General features: G+C 51.3%; 8 protein-coding genes across 8 annotated transcripts; 4 read left to right on the top strand and 4 right to left on the bottom strand.

Annotated features, from left to right (window-relative positions):
- Window positions 1-883: 883 nt before the first annotated feature.
- On the top strand, window positions 884-3005 carry PFICI_01559 (uncharacterized protein; the record flags this gene model as incomplete). Its single annotated transcript, XM_007830140.1, has 2 exons — window positions 884-2755; window positions 2814-3005. The coding sequence occupies 2 exons, from the start codon at window positions 884-886 to the stop codon at window positions 3003-3005; spliced, it is 2064 nt and encodes a 687-aa protein (XP_007828331.1).
- Window positions 3006-3832: 827 nt separating this feature from the next.
- Window positions 3833-4262, bottom strand: PFICI_01558 (uncharacterized protein; the record flags this gene model as incomplete). Its single annotated transcript, XM_007830139.1, has 2 exons — window positions 3833-3968; window positions 4129-4262. The coding sequence occupies 2 exons, from the start codon at window positions 4260-4262 to the stop codon at window positions 3833-3835; spliced, it is 270 nt and encodes an 89-aa protein (XP_007828330.1).
- A 3553-nt stretch (window positions 4263-7815) lies between these two features.
- PFICI_01557 (14-3-3 protein) lies at window positions 7816-8801 on the top strand (the record flags this gene model as incomplete). The annotated part of the gene is made up of 4 exons (XM_007830138.1): window positions 7816-7876; window positions 7950-8498; window positions 8562-8632; window positions 8688-8801. The coding sequence occupies 4 exons, from the start codon at window positions 7816-7818 to the stop codon at window positions 8799-8801; spliced, it is 795 nt and encodes a 264-aa protein (XP_007828329.1).
- Window positions 8802-9351: 550 nt separating this feature from the next.
- On the bottom strand, window positions 9352-10215 carry PFICI_01556 (uncharacterized protein; the record flags this gene model as incomplete). The annotated part of the gene is made up of 1 exon (XM_007830137.1): window positions 9352-10215. The coding sequence occupies one exon, from the start codon at window positions 10213-10215 to the stop codon at window positions 9352-9354; it is 864 nt and encodes a 287-aa protein (XP_007828328.1).
- Window positions 10216-10893: 678 nt separating this feature from the next.
- PFICI_01555 (uncharacterized protein) lies at window positions 10894-11532 on the bottom strand (the record flags this gene model as incomplete). The annotated part of the gene is made up of 3 exons (XM_007830136.1): window positions 10894-10929; window positions 10986-11046; window positions 11138-11532. 3 exons carry the CDS (start codon window positions 11530-11532, stop codon window positions 10894-10896), a joined length of 492 nt encoding a protein of 163 aa, XP_007828327.1.
- A 525-nt stretch (window positions 11533-12057) lies between these two features.
- Window positions 12058-14298, top strand: PFICI_01554 (Pre-mRNA-splicing ATP-dependent RNA helicase prp28; the record flags this gene model as incomplete). The annotated part of the gene is made up of 1 exon (XM_007830135.1): window positions 12058-14298. The coding sequence occupies one exon, from the start codon at window positions 12058-12060 to the stop codon at window positions 14296-14298; it is 2241 nt and encodes a 746-aa protein (XP_007828326.1).
- Window positions 14299-14399: 101 nt separating this feature from the next.
- On the bottom strand, window positions 14400-15518 carry PFICI_01553 (uncharacterized protein; the record flags this gene model as incomplete). The annotated part of the gene is made up of 2 exons (XM_007830134.1): window positions 14400-14642; window positions 14730-15518. 2 exons carry the CDS (start codon window positions 15516-15518, stop codon window positions 14400-14402), a joined length of 1032 nt encoding a protein of 343 aa, XP_007828325.1.
- Window positions 15519-19413: 3895 nt separating this feature from the next.
- On the top strand, window positions 19414-22711 carry PFICI_01552 (uncharacterized protein; the record flags this gene model as incomplete). Its single annotated transcript, XM_007830133.1, has 3 exons — window positions 19414-19601; window positions 20416-20643; window positions 21031-22711. 3 exons carry the CDS (start codon window positions 19414-19416, stop codon window positions 22709-22711), a joined length of 2097 nt encoding a protein of 698 aa, XP_007828324.1.
- Window positions 22712-23163: the final 452 nt, after the last annotated feature.

Below are 23163 nucleotides of genomic sequence, written 5' to 3'. Positions count from 1 at the left end.
CCGTAGCCAGTATACCCCTGTTGGAAAATAAGGTAGGTACTTTGTAGTCACAGGTATACTGTAATCAGGAATGGAGGCTATCAGGGTTGAAGAAAAGAAAAGTGCACAGCTTCCAGTGTTATGTGCAAATTCAGGCGCTTTGATGTCGAGCAGGTAGATATTTCTTCGATGTTCCCTGTCTGACCATGCAAAATTCAAGTTCATTCATGCATCGAGAGTCCAGGCCATGATCTTGGAAAAAGGTCAGAGTGCAAGTGCAGGCAAAAGAGCGGGTGGACGGTCCAGACTCCTTAGCTATCATAGCGACTAGCCTCCTTTGGTGGGGGGAGCCGTACTCTGTACAACTGTGCAGCTGGCAGTTGTGCCAGTGGATGGTTACGGTCCTCTCTGTGCGAGCTATGATTGATCGAGACTGTGAGCTGTCCCATTCAGCCATTTGACCTCAGCCTTGCCAGAAGTGGGGTCACTGAGCTTGGAGTTTTCGAGAGCTGTGCGAGGCTGAAATGGAAAATAGTCCGTGCAATCCAACACCCCTGGCGATTTGGTTGACCCCCCAGCGCGTCTTTCTAGCGTGCTAAAACAACTTTAGCTGTGCCTGTGCTTGCTTTTTCTTTTGGGAGCTCCAGCATCGTCGTCTGGCGCCAAAAAAACAAGACGTACAAGCAGAATAGCCATTGCTCCCAAGGCCGTCGCCGGTTTGCACCTTTGTCATATCTGCCCGACCCTCGTTGAATTACATTTTTTGAGCGACGTGAGGATGAGAACGGAGTGAGACCTGGCGACAACGACGACGACGACCGCAACCTAACAAAACTTGTGCATACTTGCGGCGCCCACTTTGATATCGATCCCCCATTCCAGAGCGACGAGCAAGTAGGACATCATGTCTTTCACCTTTGGCACGCCGCCGGCCAGTAGCTCTGCTGGTCAGGCCAATAGTACCACGACTTCGACAGCACCTGCTTCCGGAGGTCTTTTCGGTTCATCGTCGACTCCCACAGCTGCTCCTACCACTACTAGTCTGTTCGGCCAAGCCACAGGTACCCCGACCTTCTCCTTTGGCAACGCAAACAAGACTTCTACGACACCTGCAACTGGTGGAGGTGGTTTATTTGGAAACACAGCGTCAAAGCCCGCTGAGCAGAAACCACTCTTTGGCGGCATGACTCCAGCTGCCCCTGCTTCAAACACACCTGCCACAGCAGCACCCGCAGCAAACAGCGGTGGCGGTTTGTTTGGTGGTGGAAGTGGCACTCAGCCTGCCTCAGCCGGTGGTTTGTTTGGAGGCGCAAGCACACAACCTGCCTCCACTGGTGGCATGTTTGGAAGCAAGCCTGCGGCTGGTGCTGCTTCGACCACTCCAGCAGCTGGAGCCGCATCAACAACCACAAACGCAGGTGGACTGTTTGGCGGCAAGGCACCAGAGACCGCTACCTCCAGCTCACAACCCGGTGGTCTTTTTGGTTCTGCTGCTTCCAAGCCGGGTACGACTACTTCACTATTTGGAGGAGCCAATGCATCTACACCCGCTGCACCATCTACAACAACAGCCACCTCTTCTGCACCCTCCTTGTTCGGTGCCGCCAATCCCTCTAGCACTGCTCCAGCCGCAACGCCTGCAAAGCCTATGTTTGGCGCATTAAACTCTACAACTCCGGCCGGAGCCCCTCCAATGGATGCTCAAAAGAAGGACGAGGCAAAGCCTGGTGGTGCTGCTGGCTTGTTTGGAGGTCTAGCACCCAAGGCCACAGCCACCTCGGGCTCCCTGTTTGGTGCAAAGCCAGCTACAACAGAATCTTCCACTCCAGCAGCATCGGCGGCTCCGACCTCTTTATTTGCCCAGCCAGCAGCTTCTTCGGCAGATGCTGCAAAGACTGCCACTACCACTACTGCCGCAGCCACCCCAAGCTTATTTGGCAACGCTGCCAGCGGAAGCTCTTCGACTCCTACCACTGGTGCTCCTGCAGGTGGGCTCTTTGGTAACAAGACTGCAACGGCACCGGCCACATCAGAAGCAGCAAAGCCTGCTGCTAGCCTCTTTGGTGCTGCACCATCCGCGAACGCTGCCGCACCTGCAGCAACTACAGCTACAGAGAAACCCTCAATGTTTGGCGCCGCCAAGCCTGCCACCGCCCCAGCTACCACAGCGTCCTCTTCCACGCCAATTGCAGCAACAGCTACGGCTACTGCGACTGGCGCCGCGACACCCGCTGCCAGCACTCTTGGAGGCGTCAAGCCTGCGACGACTGCTTCTGCCTTGGGCGCTTCAACTGCCGGGCCTACATCACAGTTGGCACGCCTAAAGAACAAGACCATGGATGAGATCATTACCCGCTGGGCTACGGATCTTTCCAAGTATCAGAAGGAGTTCAAAGAGCAAGCTGCTCAGGTGGCAGCTTGGGACCGACTGCTTGTGGAAAACGGAGCCAAGATTCAGGAGCTCTACCTAAACACATTCGAAGCTGAGAAGGCTTCCAGAGACGTCGAGCGTGTCCTTGCAGGCCTTGAGAGCCAGCAAGATGAACTCGAGCTCCACCTCGACAACTATGAGCGTGAAGTCGATCAGTTATTCTCTCGAGACATCGGTCATCCTGACTCCTTGACTGGCCCCGACCAGGAACGTGAGAAGACTTACAAGCTCGCAGAGAAACTCACAGACCGCCTAGACGAGATGGGCAGAGATCTGTCCAAGATGATCAAGGAAATCAATGATATCTCGGGCTCTGTCAGCAAGAGTAACAAGCCCGATGATCCTGTAAGCTACATGCTCGCCACATTGCCATTGTATTGCAATCTGCTAACTCAATCTCTAGCTGACCCAGATCGTGCGTGTCCTCAACAGCCACTTGACACAGCTCCAGTGGATCGACACAAATGCCGCGGCTCTGCAGGCCAAGGTCAATGCAGCTCAAAAGGCCGGAGCAGGAATGGGCAGTCAGTATGGTGGCTCGGAGCAAGATGCTGCCGAGAGCTTCTATCGCTCTTACATGGGCGGTAGAAGATAGGCGATAGGCGAGAAGGAGGTGTTTTGATAATGAAAGGATCGGCAGACAGATGCCGGTCCGGATAGACGTTCTGCCATGGATAGTAGTTAGGTCAGGTCATGAGGTATTTCGGCTTGGGTGTACATGTTGTACTATTGATTGCACATTCAGAAAGGACACTATTCTCTCCGGTGGCGAAAAGGCGAAAAGGAGTAATAGACACAATGCTTGTACGGGAGTGTTATTTCGGTCTCGTTCATACTGGTAGCTCGCCAGTATACCAAGAATACATTGTCCTGTGATGTTCTATGCTGAGAGACTTTTGAGCAAACCATTCGGGAGTCAAGGCACAACCTGATAAACTAAACTGTGAGCAATCAAGTCAACAAGGTTACAAGTGACCAGTCAAGTGGTCAAATTCAAGATATCCATGTAAAAGAGGCAGCTCTATTCAAATCCTTGCTGTGGCTTACAACTATAGATCTCACTCACAATACGGATTTAAAGAATTATTGACAAGTCCGTATTTCATGTGGTGTCATTCGAAGTCTGAAATAGAAGTACTAAATCCATCGAGCAGAGTATAGTAACATATGTGTACACTAGAACCAGCTAATTCTTGGAAACCTGCTGGTTCTCAAACCTCGTGCTGTCGGTTTCAAATTCGCTTGTGCTACATTATCTTTACGATCGAATTCCAGAACGTTTTGCTTGGAGTTGCGGGTAATTTTTAGTTGTGCTCGCCTCCCTGCTCCTTTGTCAACTCGTCGCTGTGCAGAAGTAGATTAGTATTGCGCATTCTTTAGGAAGGGGAGTCTGTCACGTTTTGGGTTCTAGAGGATTAAGACTCACATGTGATCGCTCAGAGTCTTGAGGTGCTGCTGCTGCTCGGCGAGCTTCTTCTTGAGCTCAAGCAGCTTCTCCTTCTCGCGTTGCCTGATGGCGTAGTCCTCGTTGGCCTTCTCGCGTCTCTGGAAAGCGTCACTATATCGCAGGGTCCAATTGTCAGCAAGAGACTTTTTTTCTTTTCAACAGAGTGAACAAACGAGAGCCCCCCACTCCTAAGGATAGAGGTGAGGTTGATGGGTAATGATGGTTGGCCGTGTTTGGTTGTAAAAAGGACATTGTAGAGAATGCTACTTACCCTTGGCCACCAACCTTGGGCGGCGAGCCAGTGTCACCAGCAGCCATGACGCGGGAAGAGACGGAGAATGCCCGGCGAGATGAGGCAGCAGCGACGCTGCGGAGGGGGGCCTTTGCGAGAGCTTGACGATACATGGTGGATGGTTTTTGGAGAGCTGTAAACAGAAAGTCCGGATGCGCGTTAGTTAATTGTCTTATTGAGGGTGCGAGTGTAAGAAGCTTGATGTATATATATGTCTCGCTCCGATCACGCGGGGTCTTGACGGATTAGGAACAGAGGATAGAGGTCGACTCACCGTGGGCGTGTTCTTCAATGGGCAGATTGTTGCAACTGGAGGATGAAAAGTTGGTTGATTTGACGAGGAAGCATCGAGAGCTTTGTCGTTGTTTCAGTCGCCCGCCCATGGGAGCTTCGGCGGATGACGGAGCTAGAGCTGAGCGGAAAGTGGGGCTACCCAGCAATCGACGTCAGGCCATACTAACGAGCTAACAAGGTACGAAGCAAGCATTATTACGCGAGCACCAGCACCAGCACAGCCGGCTCAGGCCGGTCTGGCAACGTTCCTAGCTGACAGCGTTCATCTAAAGAAAACCACGCGAAAAATGTGACAGCTACTAATGTGAAAATGTCATGTGATGAACGACTTGATACCTATCAATCATTGCATGTTGTAGAACTCGTGTTGCAATTGTCTAGATGGCATCAGAAACGATCATGTACATACACACAAGGCAGCAAAAGCGATCGTCACGCCAACTCGATGATGCGGGGAGCACTATTAGGGGATCCATACGCTTGTTAAGTACGGCTAATAATGTGGCTTTGACTTGACCCAGACACGGGGAATTGTAAACAATTGCTGTGTTGTGCATCGGATAGAGCAACGGATAATTCTCACATCTGAAACAATGTTCATAGTGGCTATATTCACGCGCCAAAGCCAACGCTTGAATCCTCAGAAGTTGACGCCTTTTAAACCGTTGGTGTTCTGTTGTCGACTTAGAGTTTCCAGCGAGGCACGAACACCATGAGGCAAACGATGCTGCGCGGTAATTTTAGAGGCACCCGGTTGAGATGTGAGACCCCTATGCACGACATATATCTACGATCGTGTACTAGCCATCGAAGGGTTCAAGAAAAAAAACCCTACGGGTGAGGCTGTGGTAGGGCGGGTGTCGTGATTGTTGGTTGTGCATTGCGTCTTGGCGGGTGCAACTTACTCCTATGCGTAGCAGGTCCGAGTTTCTATCCACTTAATAACGCTGGCGATGACGTCGTCCTAGCACCTTGGGGCATCAGCTTCGTTCCCCTCCTACGAGGACGACGATGAGCATCACGCGAGACATGGGCAATTGGCAAGTTTGGGGGCACATATGCTGTGCAATTCAGTGGTATAGTCTTGCAGACAGCTGACGTATGTATTGGCTGTTCGTCCGAGTACATAATGAGTTGGATGGGCTTAATAGGCGGGCGTTCGTCCAAGTCTGGCACTGTTGAAATCCCCTCTTTTTTCGCAGATCCGCGGTCCCTGCAACTATCCCCAAATTGGCTCGTGCGCTTACCAAAGGGTTTCCACGGTTTGATTCGTGATTGAGATGATATTGTTTGATTGGCCAGCAATGCCGCATCAGGGCAATATTTGCATGCCTGAGACCGCATCAATGCCATGGGCAATTACCAGTGAGTGAGTGTCGGGCGCGATCAATGCCAAACCAAGCATTTCTGTCATGCATTTGCAAACAGATGTGGTACGCACTTGCTCTGAGCAGCCAGAAAGAAAGAAAGAAACAAGGCCACTGTTTTATTCCACAGGTCTGCGATGGCTTCGTCCCGCTCATGAGTATTGGCCTGATGTGCTTGGCAGATATAGGTCAAAATGAGTCTACAGTATGGATTGTTGCGTTTGAGAAAAGGTCTTCAATGTCTATGAGCAAGGTTAGTAGCAGCTGAGGTCATTATGAAGGGAGACCAGCACGGTGTTCGTTTGGCCAAATGAGAAGCAGAGTGGAACGATGGTCTATCAAAAAGGGGGAAGCAATTTATACTGTACACTACTACACAGACGATACCGTATTTAGTCTGTGTGACTGATGTTGTATTGCGAACATAGGGGAGGAAACAAAGTGAACATGTGCAAAATCAAAGAAAGAAGAAAGCAAACAGCGGAGCGATGTCTCTGACGAGAAAATAAGAGTATGATCGTGGCATCTTGTAGTGTTGTTGCCATGCCACGAGCAATGAGAATGGTGGCAGTGTTTCGTATTGTGTGCTAGGCATGCATGACGGCATACCTAGCAACGTGCGTGCACATTGCTTCGGTTCCTCTTCTTGCGAGGCTTATGTATCACTTTCATCTCAACCAGCCGTTTGCAGCTCAGTCATAAACACAGCAAAGTCACAGCATGTAGAAAGGCCGAATGATATCTTGACAAGATAATATATAGTACCAAAGCAGGTTAGAAGTATTATAGGTTTAAGAAAGACAGAAAGAAAAGCAGCGAAACAAGAGAGGATTAAGGAAATGAGTGGCAGAGACCTGAACAACCACTTCAAGCGGGCACCCACTCAAGTATTCAGGCTGCCTACTCACTACTGGGGCCAAAAACGAGGGCCCCCTCCCCCTCGATCGCCCAGTCAGTGGCCGACTGCTGCCCGCGCGCCTCTAGCTCGACCTTCTGCCTTGCACCACTCCAAGCCAACCAAACCAGTGCCAGTCCAGCAGCCCAGTCAGTCAGTGCAGTGATTGATTGAGTGACTGATTCCACCGACCGACCGACCGACCGCCCGCTTCTTCGACTTCCCCCAATTTCGACACAAAACACTCCCAGGCCCAAATTCCCTGGCTTTCCCAAACAACCAAAACCCAAACCCGAGATCTCCTACCCTTTTTTTTCCGCGCTTCACATTTCTTGTGCATCCAACTTCTGCACAGAGTTCAACTTCTTCCTCCCAATCCAACAACACAAAAAAGGTACGTTGACTCTACAATCTCAGCACTTGACCTCTCTCCCGCCCCGGCCCTTGACCTGTCTACCTACCAACATCACCTACACCTATCCATCGCCTTGCCTCACCCCTCCCGTCCCAACAATCCATCTCCCTGTGCTTGCATCCTGGGAAAACCTGAGGAGCGTGTCGTCATCGTCACCCATTGGCATCTCTGCTGCCTCTTTGCTTCGCCCCTCACGACGACGACAACGCCGAGGGACAGTCACCGTCTTGCGATCCTCGATTCTCCGATACTCTGCATAACAGCGCTGCGACTATCTGGCCAGCGCCGTCCTTACTCCGATTCACGCGTTCATCGACTCTAGCGGTAGGCGCAAACCCCACCAGAGGCGATGCGGGGGATGCTTCAGTCGCAACCGTTCTCCGGGCGGCCTCGCCCATGACTACACTCATAGTGTCTTGCCGTCAATACAAGCCTGAGGAAATACATCTTGTCAATTCTTAGAGTGCCAGCTGTCGCAAAGTCACACTTTGATCGACACCCAGCCCATGACTATCTCCATCCCTGCATTCACTCTCATTATTCTCCACCACTTCCTTGTCTCTACTTTCCAACCTTAACACGCTTCCTCTGCCAAAGCCAACAATCTTGGAACCAGAGAGTCGCCAAATTCATTGCTAATAATCATATTTTTGCGCAGTTCTTTTCACAGAAACCAGAAACACACATCAGTCACCATGGGTCACGAGGATGCTGTCTATCTCGCCAAGCTCGCCGAGCAGGCTGAGCGCTACGAGGGTATGTCATGTTGAGGATTTACTCAAGTCCAAGAACACAAGTTTCGTGCGATCTCCTAACACACAGCATGCAGAGATGGTCGAGAACATGAAGATCGTCGCCTCCGAGGACCGTGACCTGACCGTTGAGGAGCGCAACCTTCTCTCTGTCGCCTACAAGAACGTCATTGGTGCCCGCCGTGCCTCTTGGAGAATCGTTACCTCCATTGAGCAGAAGGAGGAGAGCAAGGGTAACTCGTCGCAGGTTGGCCTGATCAAGGAGTACCGCCAGAAGATCGAGGCTGAGCTCGCCCGTATCTGCGACGACATCCTTGAGGTCCTCGACCAGCACCTCATTCCCTCCGCCAAGTCTGGCGAGTCCAAGGTCTTCTACCACAAGATGAAGGGTGACTACCACCGATACCTTGCCGAGTTCGCCATTGGCGACCGCCGCAAGGAGTCTGCCGACAAGTCTCTCGAGGCCTACAAGGCTGCTACTGAGGTTGCCCAGACTGAGCTTCCTCCCACTCACCCCATCCGTCTGGGTCTCGCCCTCAACTTCTCCGTTTTCTACTATGAGATCCTGAACGCACCCGACCAGGCTTGCCACCTCGCCAAGCAGGCCTTCGATGATGCTATTGCTGGTAAGTCACGATGTCTGGAATTGCGTGTTTATGAGAATTTTGGTACTGATTCGCCACCTACAGAGCTTGACACTTTGAGCGAGGAGAGCTACAAGGACTCGACTCTGATCATGCAGCTGCTGCGCGACAACCTGGTAAGTCATCATAACCCGCGTTTGTGTCTAATGCTCTACTAACGAATCATGACAGACTCTCTGGACTTCATCTGAGGCTGAGGCCCCCGCTGAGTCGGGTGCTGCCGCCGCACAAGAACCTGAGAAGGCTGCCGAGGCACCGGCCGAGGAGACCAAGGCTGCGGAGTAAATGTATTGACGTTACGATATCTGGACGAAATGGCCATTGTTGGTGTGGACCATGGATGGGATCTGGTGTCTATGGAGTGCGGCTTTTGAACCTCTTCAGTTGAGAATTCTGCATGCTTTTTCACTCGGCAAATACACAAGACTTTTTGGGGGGATAAATTATGTCCCCTCTTTCCTTTAGGGATGAGCGGATGAGCAACAGGGAAAGCTTTTGGGGGTCTTTCGTACCGTGCCTGGCTCTTAGACTCTGATGTGAACCCGTCTGGACAAAATAAACCGTTGTTTCTGACTTAATATGCGTCTCGCTAGAGTTTGGTATCGATGTCTTGAAATTGACACCAGGATCACTATATGGCGATTTACATACTCTCCCACATGAAAGCCTGAAATGAATGGACAGTTGTATAAAAATTTCGATTGCATATCATACACAGATGTGATGCGCCAAATCCAATCATGCCAAATGCAGCAAAAGCGCCCCAAATCAAGATACTGATAACGCCCACCCAGGCTTGGTCGGACTCAAATCTAAGACAAAGTACGCAAAAAATTCACTTTCGTCCTGCGCTGGCACTAGCACTGGCACCTCCTCCAATAGAAATGCCAAAGTTGAACTTCCAGCTCCAGCCGCCGCTCTTGCCGCTCGAACTGCCGCTCGTAGTGTGCCGCAGCTCCTCTCCCTGACTCCCGCTCCGCGACTTGACATCCTTGCCGGCACCACCTTGTTGCCGCTCCTCGTCATCCTCGTCGTCTTCAGCCTCGTCAAACAAGACGCGCAGCCAGAGCGAGCACCCAGTACACTGGACCATGAGCTCGCCGTCCTCGCCCACCTCGTCCAGATCCAGCTCGCGGAAGCAGTAGCCGCGGTCGGTGCCGCACCGGCCGCACGTGTGGTGGTACACTTGCCTCTTGCCGTCCCACTTGACGTCGTCGAGATCCACCGTCTCGACGCCCGAGGACGAGTGCGGGCGGGCCTGTTGCTGCTGCGCCGGCTGCTGCTGCGAGTGCTTAAAGTTAAAGGTCTGCTGGTAGGTGTAGTCTTGCTTTTGGCGAGACGATGAAGAAAAGTTGGCGCCGCCGCCTCCCCCTGTTGTCGAGGTCCGCGACTCCGTCTGCAGTGAGCGGACGTACTCGCGGCGCTGCCGCGTGTCGCTGAGGACGGTAAAGGCCTCGGTGATTTGGTCCACGGTGAATTGCTCATCTCCGTTCTTTTTCTTGGTCTCGGCCGGATCCGCTGGCGAGTCCTGGGCCTTGGCTTGCTGGTTCTTGTCTGGATGGTGCTTGAGCAGGGCGCGCCGGTACGCCTGTTTCACAGTCTTGGCCTGGGTGGAGGAGTCCTGGCCGTCGAGTGAGTTTGGGGTCAGGGAGAGTACCTCGAAGTGGGAGGGCTCCTGTGAAGACGATGATGGTGCCATGGTGGGTAGAGTTTTTGTGTTATATAATTGTGATTGGTACCTATGAGGAGATGGGGTGATGTTGGAATGCCATGGGCTCTCTTTGAATTCTACTATAGGATTCCTATGGTAGTGGTACTCTTCCTGGTAAAAATTATGGATTTTATGACTGGGAACTTTCTTGGGTGGGGTTTCTCTTTTGAACTGCCAGGCAATATGCTTATTCTTGTATCATACCACAAAACATGGGGCGATGATCTCTTGTCTTGGACAGAGGAACCTCGGGATGAGTGTAAGTGGGCGTTGATGTAAGTCGAAGCACTTCAAGGTCCGAAAAACCTGATTTGATGTTCGGGGCGCAACTTTGCTAGGGTATGGGGCCGTTTCTTGCTGGGTGGTCCGTGCGTATGAACCTGCAGCATGATAACTAGCAGACAATGGTTGAATAATAATAGAATGAATCACAATGCTTTTCGTAGAGCCTTCTTTTTTTGGGCAAGATTCGCCAGTATCTGTTTCGTTAGCTTTGAAAGTGAAGAATACCATCCATCCATTTCAATAAATTGAAACGCTTGGGTTCGGCTACAGGCAAAGGAGAATTCGGGGGACTCTTCGAAAATGTGTTTGTGATTCTTTGATTCATATTGATACAGTCTTGTACATATGTCGATGGCATTGTCATTACCATCTTGCTTGCCTTTACCGGGGGAACTTGGACCATTTTTGTGTACCCGTCTGTAAAGAGTTAGCATTCGAAATACAAGAAGATAATGGGGTTCAGTCCAACATACTTTCCGCCATTCCCTGACCAATCTCGGCATACCCAAGACAGCCGTACGTCTCTTCTCCATCCTACGATATCGTTAGCACAGCATTCTCAAGCAGCTCTGTCTGTATCAAAGCCAGTAAGGCTGAAGACAGAGAGATTCGGAAAGGGACATACTTTGTGGCCAACATTCTCTCGTGCAAGTGACCCTTGACCTTTTGTCCCACACCGGTACCCTTGACCCTGAGACCCTCCTCGACCCTCTTCCGTATCCGCTCCTCGGTGCCCTTGTTGGTGAAGGGTAGCAGCTCTTCGACGCCGGCCTCGCGCGCCAGCTTTACCAGCTCCGCCTGTCTCCGCAGAGAGTACTCGGGCTCCTGCCACTTGCCCGTGGCTGGGTGCTTATGGGGGAGGAACGGGTTCGGGATGGAGCCGCTGTTGATGGCCTCATTGTTCGTCCTTGTTGAGGCCGGCAAGATCTGTGTGGGAGGATACTTGGCCAGGAAGCGCTGGAGGCGAGGGTGCAACGCCTTGGCGAGCTCGATGTAGCGGTTTGTCGCCGCTGCCGCCATTGTCTCTTCTGTTTGCCAGTGACAGTCTGCTGGGGCAAATATGCCGATTCTCCCTTTTGAGATGCAGAAGACGGTGTGAGCGTTGTGGCGGGGGGTTGTAGTATGTCTGAGCCTTTCCTGGCCGATTCGAGATTTCAAAAGTCGAATTGCTCACCCAAAATCCAGGAGCTGCAAGACGTGAATTTTTGGCAACCGGCGCGCCTTGGGCCTAGCGGCTTTGCCCCCCACACTGACTTGGCTTTTCCCCGATTGGGTGTCCCGCAACACAGCTCTAGGTACCTAGTGGATACCGCCCGTCCTCACCCCAAATCCCTGTCGCGCGAAGAAACAGCTTCAACGCCGTGCCTATTTTCTTTCATCTTCGATTGCAGACAGCCGCTTACAACCAGAGAGACCGTCTTTCTTTTAAGCCTTCTCTGTTATAAAGTCAGGGAACAACAAAACGGTTTTCTCGCGCAAATCAAACCATCAACATCTTACAACGAGCTGCGGATATCAAGGAACGGCGCGCGCAACAATCACATCATGGGTATTACGCCTCGTGTGCCGACCACGAACGGTCAAATCAACGGTGCACCAAAGACGGCCAAAAAGACACCGGTAGATATCGAAGAATTGCTCGCAAGGAAGAAGGCCGCAGCCGAGGCAGCATCGAAACCAAAGTTTATCCCCAAGGCAGAAAGAGAGAGATTAGCAGCTGAGAAGGCAAAGAAGGAGGAGGAGGAAAAGCAAAAGCAAAAGCAAAAAGAGGCTGCCTCGCGCAACGATAGCTGGAGCAACGGAACTAGCACCCAAACCAACGGCAGAAGCCAGAATGATAGCCGACAGGACCGACGGGCTGGGGACCGGTACTACAGAGATGGCCCGGCAGTTCCTACTGGGCCAAAAGCTATGCGCCAGAACCAAAGTCAGAACCACCACCACGACGACAGACGAAAGGGCGGCAACAAGGATAAAGATGGCAAGAAGCGCCCTGCACCAGAGGAGGCCGAGGCAGTCTTGATCAGGGAGCGTTATATGGGACCAGAGACCAACGTTTCGACATTCTCTGCATTGAAGAAGCGGAAACGAACCACGGAAAAGAAGTTCAATTTCGAATGGGATGCGTCAGAGGATACAAGCCAGGACCACAACCCGATATATTCTGATCGGGTGGCGCCGACCTTCTTTGGCAGGGGAAGACTGGGCGGCTTCGGAGATGACATGACTGAAGAAAACACAAGACGATATGCACAGTCGCTGATCGAACGCGATCCGGAGAATGGTGCCGCGCGAGCTCAGGAGATGCTCGAAATGATGCAGAGAGCAAAGGAGCGGGCCAACCGCAATGCTCTCGGAAAGCACTGGTCCGAGAAGAAACTGGAGGAGATGAAGGAGCGGGACTGGCGCATCTTCAAAGAGGACTTTGGTATTGCTACCAAGGGCGGCTACATTCCCAACCCCATGCGGAGTTGGCAGGAGTCTGGGCTTCCTCGTCTACTTTTGGATATCATTGCACAAGTCGGCTACGACGAACCCTCCCCCATTCAGCGAGCCGCCATTCCTATCGCGCTGCAGGCGCGTGACCTGATTGGTGTTGCCGTGACTGGTTCCGGAAAAACCGCTGCTTTCTTGCTGCCGCTTTTGGTGTATATCTCTGAACTGCCTCCTCTGACAGAGATCAACAAGAATGATGGTCCATATGCACTTATTTTGGCACCAACTCGAGAACTGGTTCAGCAGATTGAGACGGAAGCGAGGAAATTCTCGACGCCGCTGGGTTTTACAGTTGTGAGTCTGGTAGGTGGTCACGCTCTCGAGGAACAAGCCTTCGCCCTTCGGAATGGTGCTGAAATCATTGTTGCCACTCCTGGTCGTCTCGTGGATTGCATCGAGAGACGACTCTTGGTGTTGTCGCAATGTTGCTACGTCATCATGGATGAAGCCGATCGAATGATTGACATGGGTTTCGAGGAACCTGTAAACAAGATTCTCGATGCTCTTCCTGTGACAAACGAGAAGCCGGATACAGATGAGGCTGAAAACGCTCAGCTAATGTCACGGCATCTTGGTGGAAAGGATCGTTACAGGCAGACCATGATGTACACGGCAACGATGCCTCCGATAGTGGAAAGAATTGCCAAGAAGTACTTGCGTCGCCCAGCTACCGTGGCCATTGGTAACGCAGGTGAGGCGGTTGATACTGTAGAGCAACGTGTTGAATTTGTTTCAGGAGAAGATCGCCGCAAGAAGCGTCTGCGGGAGATACTTCTCGATGGCGGTTTCAAAGCGCCCATCATCGTTTTCGTCAACATCAAGCGAAACTGTGATGCTATCGCCAAAGAAATCAGCAGGATGGGTCTCAGCGTGGCTACGCTACACGGTTCCAAGACTCAGGATCAACGTGAGCAGGCTTTGAACTCGGTCCGCGCAGGAAACACGGAAGTCTTGGTCGCCACCGATCTTGCTGGTCGTGGTATTGATGTGCCCGACGTCAGTCTGGTCGTCAACTTCAACATGGCCACTTCAATCGAGGCCTATACTCACAGAATCGGTCGTACCGGTCGTGCCGGCAAGAGTGGTGTTGCCATCACCTTCCTAGGCAGCGAGGACGCAGATGTCATGTATGATCTAAAGCAGATGCTCAGCAAGAGTAGTATCAGTCGCGTCCCCGAAGAGCTTCGGAGACACGAAGCCGCCCAGCAGAAGCCTAGCCGAGTTCGCAAGACGGTTAATGAGAATTCTGGTCCGACAGGGTTCGATAACAAGAGTAGTGGGTGGAACTAGATGGAATGAATAGCTGATATACCCTACGTGCTGAAGATAACGACAATAAATGTTTCAAATTGTAATTTACTCCCGAGATATGCATTAAATCAGACATGGCGTCACTTGGCCGGTCGTCCTTTGTAGACCACCTGGTCGTCATCGTGCTCAACATCATTGTCCTCTCGTCGGCCCCGATAGAGCACAAAGTCCTCATACTCACCCTCTGCACCAAGCTCAATAATCATGTCGTAGAAGCCGTTTGGAGTCCACGCGCGTGCTGGCAGCATGGTGATGATGGTGATTGTTCGTTTTCTTCCCACTGACAGTCCATCATTAACCTTGGCGATGAGGCCCTCCACAGCCTACTTGGGGTTGAAGAAGTCAGTGTTTATGCGCCGGGGAAGGCTTCTCACGGTAGGTCTGCTGCCATATAAGTTCACTTGACTTACCTGAAGATACGGATTGACTCCAAAAAGCCGATCCCAGCCATCCGCACCCGGCATCGTCTGAATCTTATTGGCACCGATAGCCGTACCGCGGCCCAGCTGTGCCTCGTACTCATGCCAAATGGAGCATCGAAACCTGTCGTCCTTTAAGCCGCGAAAGCCAATATAGCGAAGCGTGGATAAGTCGCCGCCTGCAGCGGCGTAGTTGGCTGCCATCATTTCCCACAGTGGCATGAGCGGTACCGGCTCTTCGGGGATGGCGGGGAGGGATGATGTCGCGATTTCTGGTTTGGCGGTTTGAATGGATGGCTTGGGCCGTGACGTCTTGCTTCTAGAGGCCTTAGCGTTATGGTCCTTGGACCGGATCTCCTTGGAACGAGACGACTTGGTGTGGGACTTTTGGGTTCGACTCGACTTGGTGCGAGACGACTTGGTCTGTCCGGACTTGGTGCTGGTGGCCTCCGTAGCAATAGCGGCTGTGGCGGTCACGGCGACGGACTCGATAGTCATGGTGGGCTCATCAAAGTGCACGACATCCTTGCTCGCGGCATCTATCAAGGAGTCTGATGTAATGACATAGATGCCCTTCTTGACACAGACGTCGCAAGAGTGGACGTGTCTATCACGCCAGATGGAGCAGGTCATCCATCCCGGGTCCTCATCCCCATCATGGCCTTGAACAAACCCCAAGGCCTCTCGAAAGGAGCCTCTGAATACGTCCTGGTGGTCCAGGGCAGAAGGGTAGGCCCATCGCGTATACGAGTACGTTTCAATCTTATCATGGCGAGGCATTATGTTGACAGCAGTATGAGCCGGGGAATCTGGTCTCGACAATCCGGCGCGACAGTCGTCGTCGGATTGCTGCCGGCTCCGTGGCGTCAAGCTACAGTTGTACAACCCCCCTTCATCATCCTTTTCCGTCTTTTCCAACACCAAAATTATGTCTGCTTGACAGAATGCCCCTCTTCGCTTTCGGAGACTGTCATGCATCGTTATAGACTCTAGAGGCAGCAGTATTTTTGGCATTTGACTCACCGGGTAGGGACATTCACTCCAGAACTCGTTTGAACAAGCCAGGCGTTGGACTTCGTACCCTCTCCTGGATCAATGTTATCACAAGAACTACTCATTACCGAGCTCATCTCAGTCATTATCCTGAGTCGTAGGTATACGCCAGTTGCAAATTAAATTTGTGCCACTTCTGGGAATAAAGGATGACACCTTCAAGAGTCTATTGACCCAGGCACGGTCGAGTTGGAGGAGAAGTTCTGTCCGATGAGGTTACGGGAGTTCAGTTGACAGTAGAAGCTGCACGACAAGTTGGTAGAGAGAAACATAAACTATATCAAGCCAAACTGCCCCGTGAAGGAAGTAATTCGCACCTTCTTGCGAGGTCTGATGCGTTGGATTGGGTTGCGGTTGTTTGCTCGTGTCTTGTGCGACTTGGTGACACTCGCGAAGTACACAATAAGATTGTGAATTACGAAGGTTCCTAATGGGACCTTGCATACAAGTGTTTATATTTGACACAATTTGGTGTGTTTAAGTAGGAAACACGACGTACAAAGTTGACGAGACCACCTTGCGGGTGTGCATCGATTGACATGATCCAGCATGTATAACCATGGCCTATGAACACGAAATCGTCGAGAATCATGGAACCTCGAGGATCAACCTGGAAACACAATAAGTCTTCATGTGTAGGCACCGATTTCGACCCCAGATCCAAATTTCAGTGGAGATTGAGTAGCTGAGAGCACACGGCAAGTTGCAAGAATATTGCTCCGAGAGTCAGGGAATATTATGTCTTTAGGAGAAATCCCATTAGTGAGAAAGAAACATCTAGGATAGAAAACAATCAATCTTTACCAATCTTGAACATCATTTAGAACTCCAAGCTGAATAAGGACATGACAAGGCGCGTACTTTACTCAGTAATCCATAGAAGATTCCCGTAAAAATCTGCTTAGAAAAGTAATCCCATTCATGCCCTCCGCAACTCACTGGTGATGATGACCCAAATACTTGTTCTCGGTTGGCTTGTGGAGCGATAGGAAGTAAAAGGCATTTGCAGATCTGCAATCTATTCCAGGAAGACTAAAATGGCGCGAACCAAAGGCCAAGGAATACATGGCAGAAGCTATTGCTGTTAGGTTGGGAATAGTAAATATTCTATGCGCATCGCCTTCAATGGTAAGATTTAGAGGAGAGATGGGATTGTCGACCGTCTTCTCTCGGCTTCAAGAGCAAACGCCTCATCATCCACACCAGAAGCGGCCGTGAATACACGCAACGGGCATAGCCATGACAGCTATGGTATTGGTTCGGTCCCAGATGATCGTCAAAAGCACCTCTGGGGCGCGCGATCCGGTGCTTTAACAGTCCGATGCTACCGGGCCCTGCCGGTACCGTCGTTTTACTTTGGTACAGCCAAAAATATGAACTTCTAGAAGAAATGACAAGGGTTCCAGAATTCACTCGTCGACGGGGCCGTGGTCAGTGTGCCCATTCATCTGGGTTCCAACATCATGTCTGATTCCCATGTGACATAAATAAAGATGCCTACTCGTTTGTGCACGAAACACTGGCTGAATTGGCTGTTACGATTGATGAGAGTCTATCTGCGTACTACAAGACAGACACACACACATAGCCCGACACTTTTGCAGTATGAAAAGCTTATCGAGGGAAGTATCAAGACCAAAAGGTTAAAATAGGTGAACCCTTGCAGCCTCGATTTTAATAATTCCAATATGCATATACTTACTCCCGCAGCGGTTCCTGCAAGGGGGAGGGAGGGATGCTATGGATCAGGAACTCAGGGTGTCGATCGCGGAGAGAGGCCCCCGCTTTTTTGCAGCCTTCCAACCCCTGTGGCAGCGGTAGCCAAACTCCTGGAACCCCTGCTGCTGGGCCCTGCTGGGCTCCAGACGGGTTGGCGATGAAACACCAGTCGAGATCCATAATGCTGAACGGGCCAACAATGCCGTCTGCGCGTGCATCTGCTCGAGATGCATGAGACTCCAGATCAGTCGAAACCACTCTTTCATACTGATGCAGGAATAACAGCATCGTGAGAACCAAGGTCGACATGGTCGACATGATACAAGATAAGATGGAAAGACAGAGCACATGTCCTCGTCAAAACGTCGCGTGATGCGCACATGGTAGTATGTAGGTAGCGTCTTCCATGGTGCCGGGCCAGGAACTCGGGGACTGATGAATGAATTGATGCATGCTACCGAGTCTAGCCTTTGGAAACGAGAAGACGATCACGAGCCGGTTCACCCTCAACCCGTCAAAGCTCACCCTAGCCATACCTATTAACCGTTAATGGGTGAATTCTGGATCCATCTGCCAGTAACTCTAATATAGTTGGGATTGGGAGGTATGTGCACAGATGACTTTGGAACCGAGCACATTGAGACAGACGGTGACGGGCGATCAGATGTATAGAGATGATGAGAGGAGGAGAATGCTATGACATTCAGCTATACTATTTGTCTTTACCTGATCATCGCTCCCTCGATTGATCCCAAGTGATGTATTCTATTTTTCCAATTTCATCGTATCGATATGTTATGAAGAGGTCGGTCCATCATCCATGTATGCAAAACATACCATTTTACCCACAGCATCCCACCGCCCACTTGAATCCATCCACGCGGAAAAAGAGAATTCAAGAGGGTAAAAAAAAAAAAAAAAAAAAGCCAAGCATTTTGGGCTCGAAAGAGGCGGCCTTTAAACGCGACCCCATCGGCTCAACGGTCCTCGAGAACCAGTCACTAACGCCCAATGCACGAGCTTGACAACAACGAGCGCATCGATTTTGTTTTTGTTTTATTTGGGCGTACGATTCGTTCGTTGGTCAAAGTTTGGAAGGTCGAGAACAAGACGTTATCCCCCAATCGTCGGCTCCGGAATCCATTTACTGGATCTGCTGGACCAATTGGACTGGCGCGACCCTGAAAGGCCGTTAGCAAGATTACAGGACATGGGCAGCAAATGAACTGCAGACTGGGTGTGCTCATTTCCCATTTCGCCAACGCAACAGACACATTATTATCATTATTGTCATTACCGTTCGGTAGGTAGGTATTTTATGATTAGAGAGAAAAAGATCGGGGCCCCCGTTTCTTTTCCATCAGGAACGATAACATCATCCTCAATCCCGGCCGTTCCTGGTTCTTGGTTCTCTCTTGTTTTATTTTATCTTTTTTTTTTTCTCTTTCTCTCTCTATTTTCCATTCGCCAACCACATACTTTGCTTACTCTCGGGACCTCTCGGGTTGATTTCTTTCTTTTCTTTTCCTGTCTTCTCTTCAATCTTTTATAGTCGTGTATTCTCTCTTAGAGCGATTATACTGCCTGGCAAGCAACATCATATACTTGCTTCCGCACCCTCTGGAGACTTCGATTCTACGGCATTTCAAACCTGCTAATCAATAGCAAACCCACTTGCGCCCATCTCAGAGAGAACCCCCGCGACAATCTGACACAAGCCTACGCTTAAACAGGCCACCCCCCGAGCATTGAATTCATATTCCTTGCATGAAGAAAAAAGGCGCTGTTGTAATAGCCTTCTCTCTTTGAGGAGGAGTCCGGATTGATACATACCCCTCCAAGCCAAGTGCGCCCAATTGCCTTGATCAGTTGACTCTTTGACACCCCCCGACCGTCCGCCGCAATGTGGGACCGCTTCCGTCCTCTTAAGGATGGACTCTCTGCCTCGCAGTCGGATCGCAAGAACAAGTTGAACGTTCAACAAGAGTGGCAGACTCCCCGCGCCCCTTCGCCGTACGGCTACTCCATCAAGATCCAAGGCGGACCTGCGCCCCCGCGGCCCCCAAGGGACTTTGAGCATTCATCGCCTCTGTAAGTGACCATTAATGTCGTCTTTTGTCTCTCCTTTCGCCTTGCATCTTGTTGGTACCCTTGTTTGCCTGGGATTCTCGAAACAATGTGACATGAACGCACGAGCGACGCACCGACAGATGGACCGGCCCCAATGCCAATGAATGGCCATCCAGGATCTCGACCAACAATGGCATGGAAACAAACATGATGGCTCCGCGCGACTACTTCAATACCTACCCTGGTGTGGATTGCCTATCTCAAGAGGTCTCAAGAAAAGAAAAGCCAAGTACGGCAGGGCTACCTCGAGTATACACGAGACCACTTTCTTTGACGGTGTTACCTGAAAGCTGGTTTCTTAGCGACGACTTTTCCATATCAGCAATCAGACCCCAACATCAACAAGTGCGACAACAAAGAGCCAAGATTCGGTGACATCGCTCATCGCCATTGTCTTGATCAACATTGAACCGCCCCGCGCCTATCCCAGTCTATTTATGGACACAAACTACTTTCGAGCAACGTCAACCCTTCGGGAGCTTCAGCCACTCTGGAACCAAGACCAAGCGCAACGGAATCCTGCAGAGTCAGCCTGCAGATAAATGCCACTGGTGCAGCGATCAGCAAGCTTAAACTTTGTCTACCCACCCAAAGCCCGCGGCCACCATCCATACAGACAAACCTTAAAGTGCGACATAGGACGAAACTCGTGATACTATTTATTGCATTGACTTTGGAATCCTCCCAAGGCTACTTCTGCTTTTTCTCCTTGTTTGACTTTATGTGTCGCGGCTCCAGGAGGTTTCAACATGCTGACATCACGCTATGGGAACAGGCAGACGTCAGCGCCTGCAGTGCAAGCAGTTCGACAGAACCCTCCGCCTAGGACAGGTCTGGAACCCTATCGTAATTCAGAGTACGGCCGGCCTGTTTCTTCAATCTATTCTCAGCCATCACCGGCCGCGGCTACCTTTGCCGCCGAGCAACTGAGAGGCGACGTCTACAGCGCTCCGCACGAGATCTCGCCACCGAGCTCGCCCGACGACGTAGCTCCGAGGAATGGGTAAGTGCTACTTTCTTATCCGTGGTGAAGAGCGAGCAGGAAGCTATGAGTGGGCTGTGAATGGCAGTCGGTCCTACGATTCGAGGGCCGCGGAAGCACCAATGGACGGGTCATGATTAGGGTGCTTAGGAGATATGGCCGGACATACTCAGCTTCACCAACACTCCTCTATCGGTCATCCGCTTCCATATATGTCACTTTTTTGGGGGGAGGGCAAACAAAGGTTCATAATTGGTTTCTTGGAGGCCTCTGCATATTTGAAGAGATGCATTTTAAGGACGACAAGAACACAACAGAGTCTCCTAGACTGCTTGCTCAGAGACTCACCACAATTGTGCATCCGCCAATCATCAAGGTCACGGAGCTAACCAAACATCTTCGCAATAGGACTCACTCATACGGTGGAGGCGACGTATCACCCATCGAGGACACAGAAAACCGTCTTTACATCATGAACAACCCACCAGCAGAGCCGTCGGCAAATCAAAGCCGCAGCAATATTCCACAGATGCGCCGGGAGCGTCGCAAGAATTCTGTCGGTGCCATGTTTCAATCAAGGGAGATGAACTCTCCCGAACGACAGAAGCAGTACCGGCCTCATGGGAAGGATGTTCGTTGGGACCCACGAACTGGAGAACCCACTGTCGGCGAAAAGGGTCGCCCGTCCCAAATCGACCCTCACAACTACGTGCAAAGGCTCGCCACTGCCAACGCGCCAACGGGTGCACCACAACGGACTGGTCAACAGCCCGTCAACCCATTCGGTGTGCGACTGAAGCCTGCCCAGCAACGAACAAGGCCTGGCCTGCCGGCTGAACAGACGCCGCGATCTAATCCAAAAGCTGAAGCCGCCCCGCGACCCGAATGGCGCGGTGGTAGCGGCCGGACCGCAACGGTCGACCCTGTTGCTGATGATCGCAGTGTCGCGCCTCTGCATATTCCTAGAAGGAGCAGCAAGCGAACCCCTCGCGATCCTGGTGTGCTGTCCCCTGTCAGTCCTGGTGGTTCTGAAACGACATCTCCCCCGCCCACGCGTACGGCACCAGAGAGATTGGACGACAACAGATCAAAGGCAATGAATGTCCGTATCACCGCTCCATCGTCGCAACAAGAAAAGTCTCGGGTCGACGCTTCATCGTACCCTAGTCCTCCTCTATCAGATGACCAGTCAGCCCCAGCCAAAGTATCTCAAGCACCTCGTTCCCAACAGCAGGCATCTACGTCTACCCAGCCGCAACAAAAGCAGACTCTACTGCAAGCGAATGAAAAAGCCATTCGAAGAAAGCCCGCCGGAGGCTCGAGTCATAACCCACACTTGTCGGTGTCTTCCTCCATCTATTCGCAGGTGGACGGTCATCCACCAGCACCGCCGCCAGTGGACGACCGGTTTCAACTTCCTTCTCGCTCGACTGGGAATACTAGTACGACCCCGGCGAGCACGGTAAATCCGCAATCATCACCGGTTGGTGCGCCGCCTCTGTCAACTCCAACACGCCAAGCATCGGAATCACCAAAACCTATTCCAGGCGACTCGGTTCTAGATCGCAAACGTCCTGTTGTCAAAGGTTACGAAGAATCCGTCCGCAGCCTGCCTTCTCCTGAACCCATCAAAATCAACATGGGCTCCCCGTACTACACGACGGCTCCTGAACCGAAGCCTACAGGAGCACGTCCCCTACCATTTAGTAACAACAGCGCTCTATCAGTGAACACGATAGCGTCCGGCGACAAAGACCTTCCCATGGTACCTCCGGAGCTATCAGCGCGTGATCGTGTGACGTTTCTCAACGCTCAGGTCGAGGCTCTCGGCAACCGACGAATAAATATCAACCACGCCATCAAGCAAATGACGGAGCTGATGCCGACAGACAATGTCTTGGCATCCGATGCCGTGATCCGCAAGCGTGAGCAAGAAAAGCGCAAAGTGGAGACACTGAGAGCAGAGCTCGCCGATGTCCAACGAGAGGAGTATGAGCTGGGACTGAAGCTACACCGAGCCTACAAGCGCTTGGATCGTGATGCCGAGTATGAACCAACGACATTGTGGGTCAGGCGCGTTACTGGTTGAGCAAAATTCTCGCGTACTTTTGCATTTGCTATGAGCATTTTGGTTGGCTCGAATGCTACGAAGCTGGGAGTGCTTGGTAACTTGGTCACTTGTTTTTATACTATTAAATTTCCTTTCCGACGGGGTCGGATCAGGGTACATCATCGAGACAGACAGAAGGGTTTGATGATTCCAAAGGCCAGAGGTCTCTGAAGAAGTTTTTGTTTATTGGTAATGTTTGGGCTGGATTCCTACATACCCAACCTTGTATCTATTTCTCGGTCAATGGGAGAGGAGAAGAATGACTTTGATATCCGCCTGAGAGCATGGAGTTGGCGGCCTTTGTTTTGAAACCCTCGAGGGTTTGTATACCATATTTCTTGGAGATACAGGGTCAACTTTGTCCATGAAAAGAAAAGAAGAAAGAGAAAATACAAGAAATTTACCATACTGCCTGCTCCCGAGCTCCAATG

Source organism: Pestalotiopsis fici, assembly GCF_000516985.1.
Source record: "Pestalotiopsis fici W106-1 unplaced genomic scaffold PFICI_Scf_1, whole genome shotgun sequence".
NCBI lineage: Eukaryota > Fungi > Ascomycota > Sordariomycetes > Amphisphaeriales > Sporocadaceae > Pestalotiopsis > Pestalotiopsis fici.
Note: the sequence above shows the minus strand (reverse complement) of the source record. Positions and strands in the feature narration are given on the sequence as shown.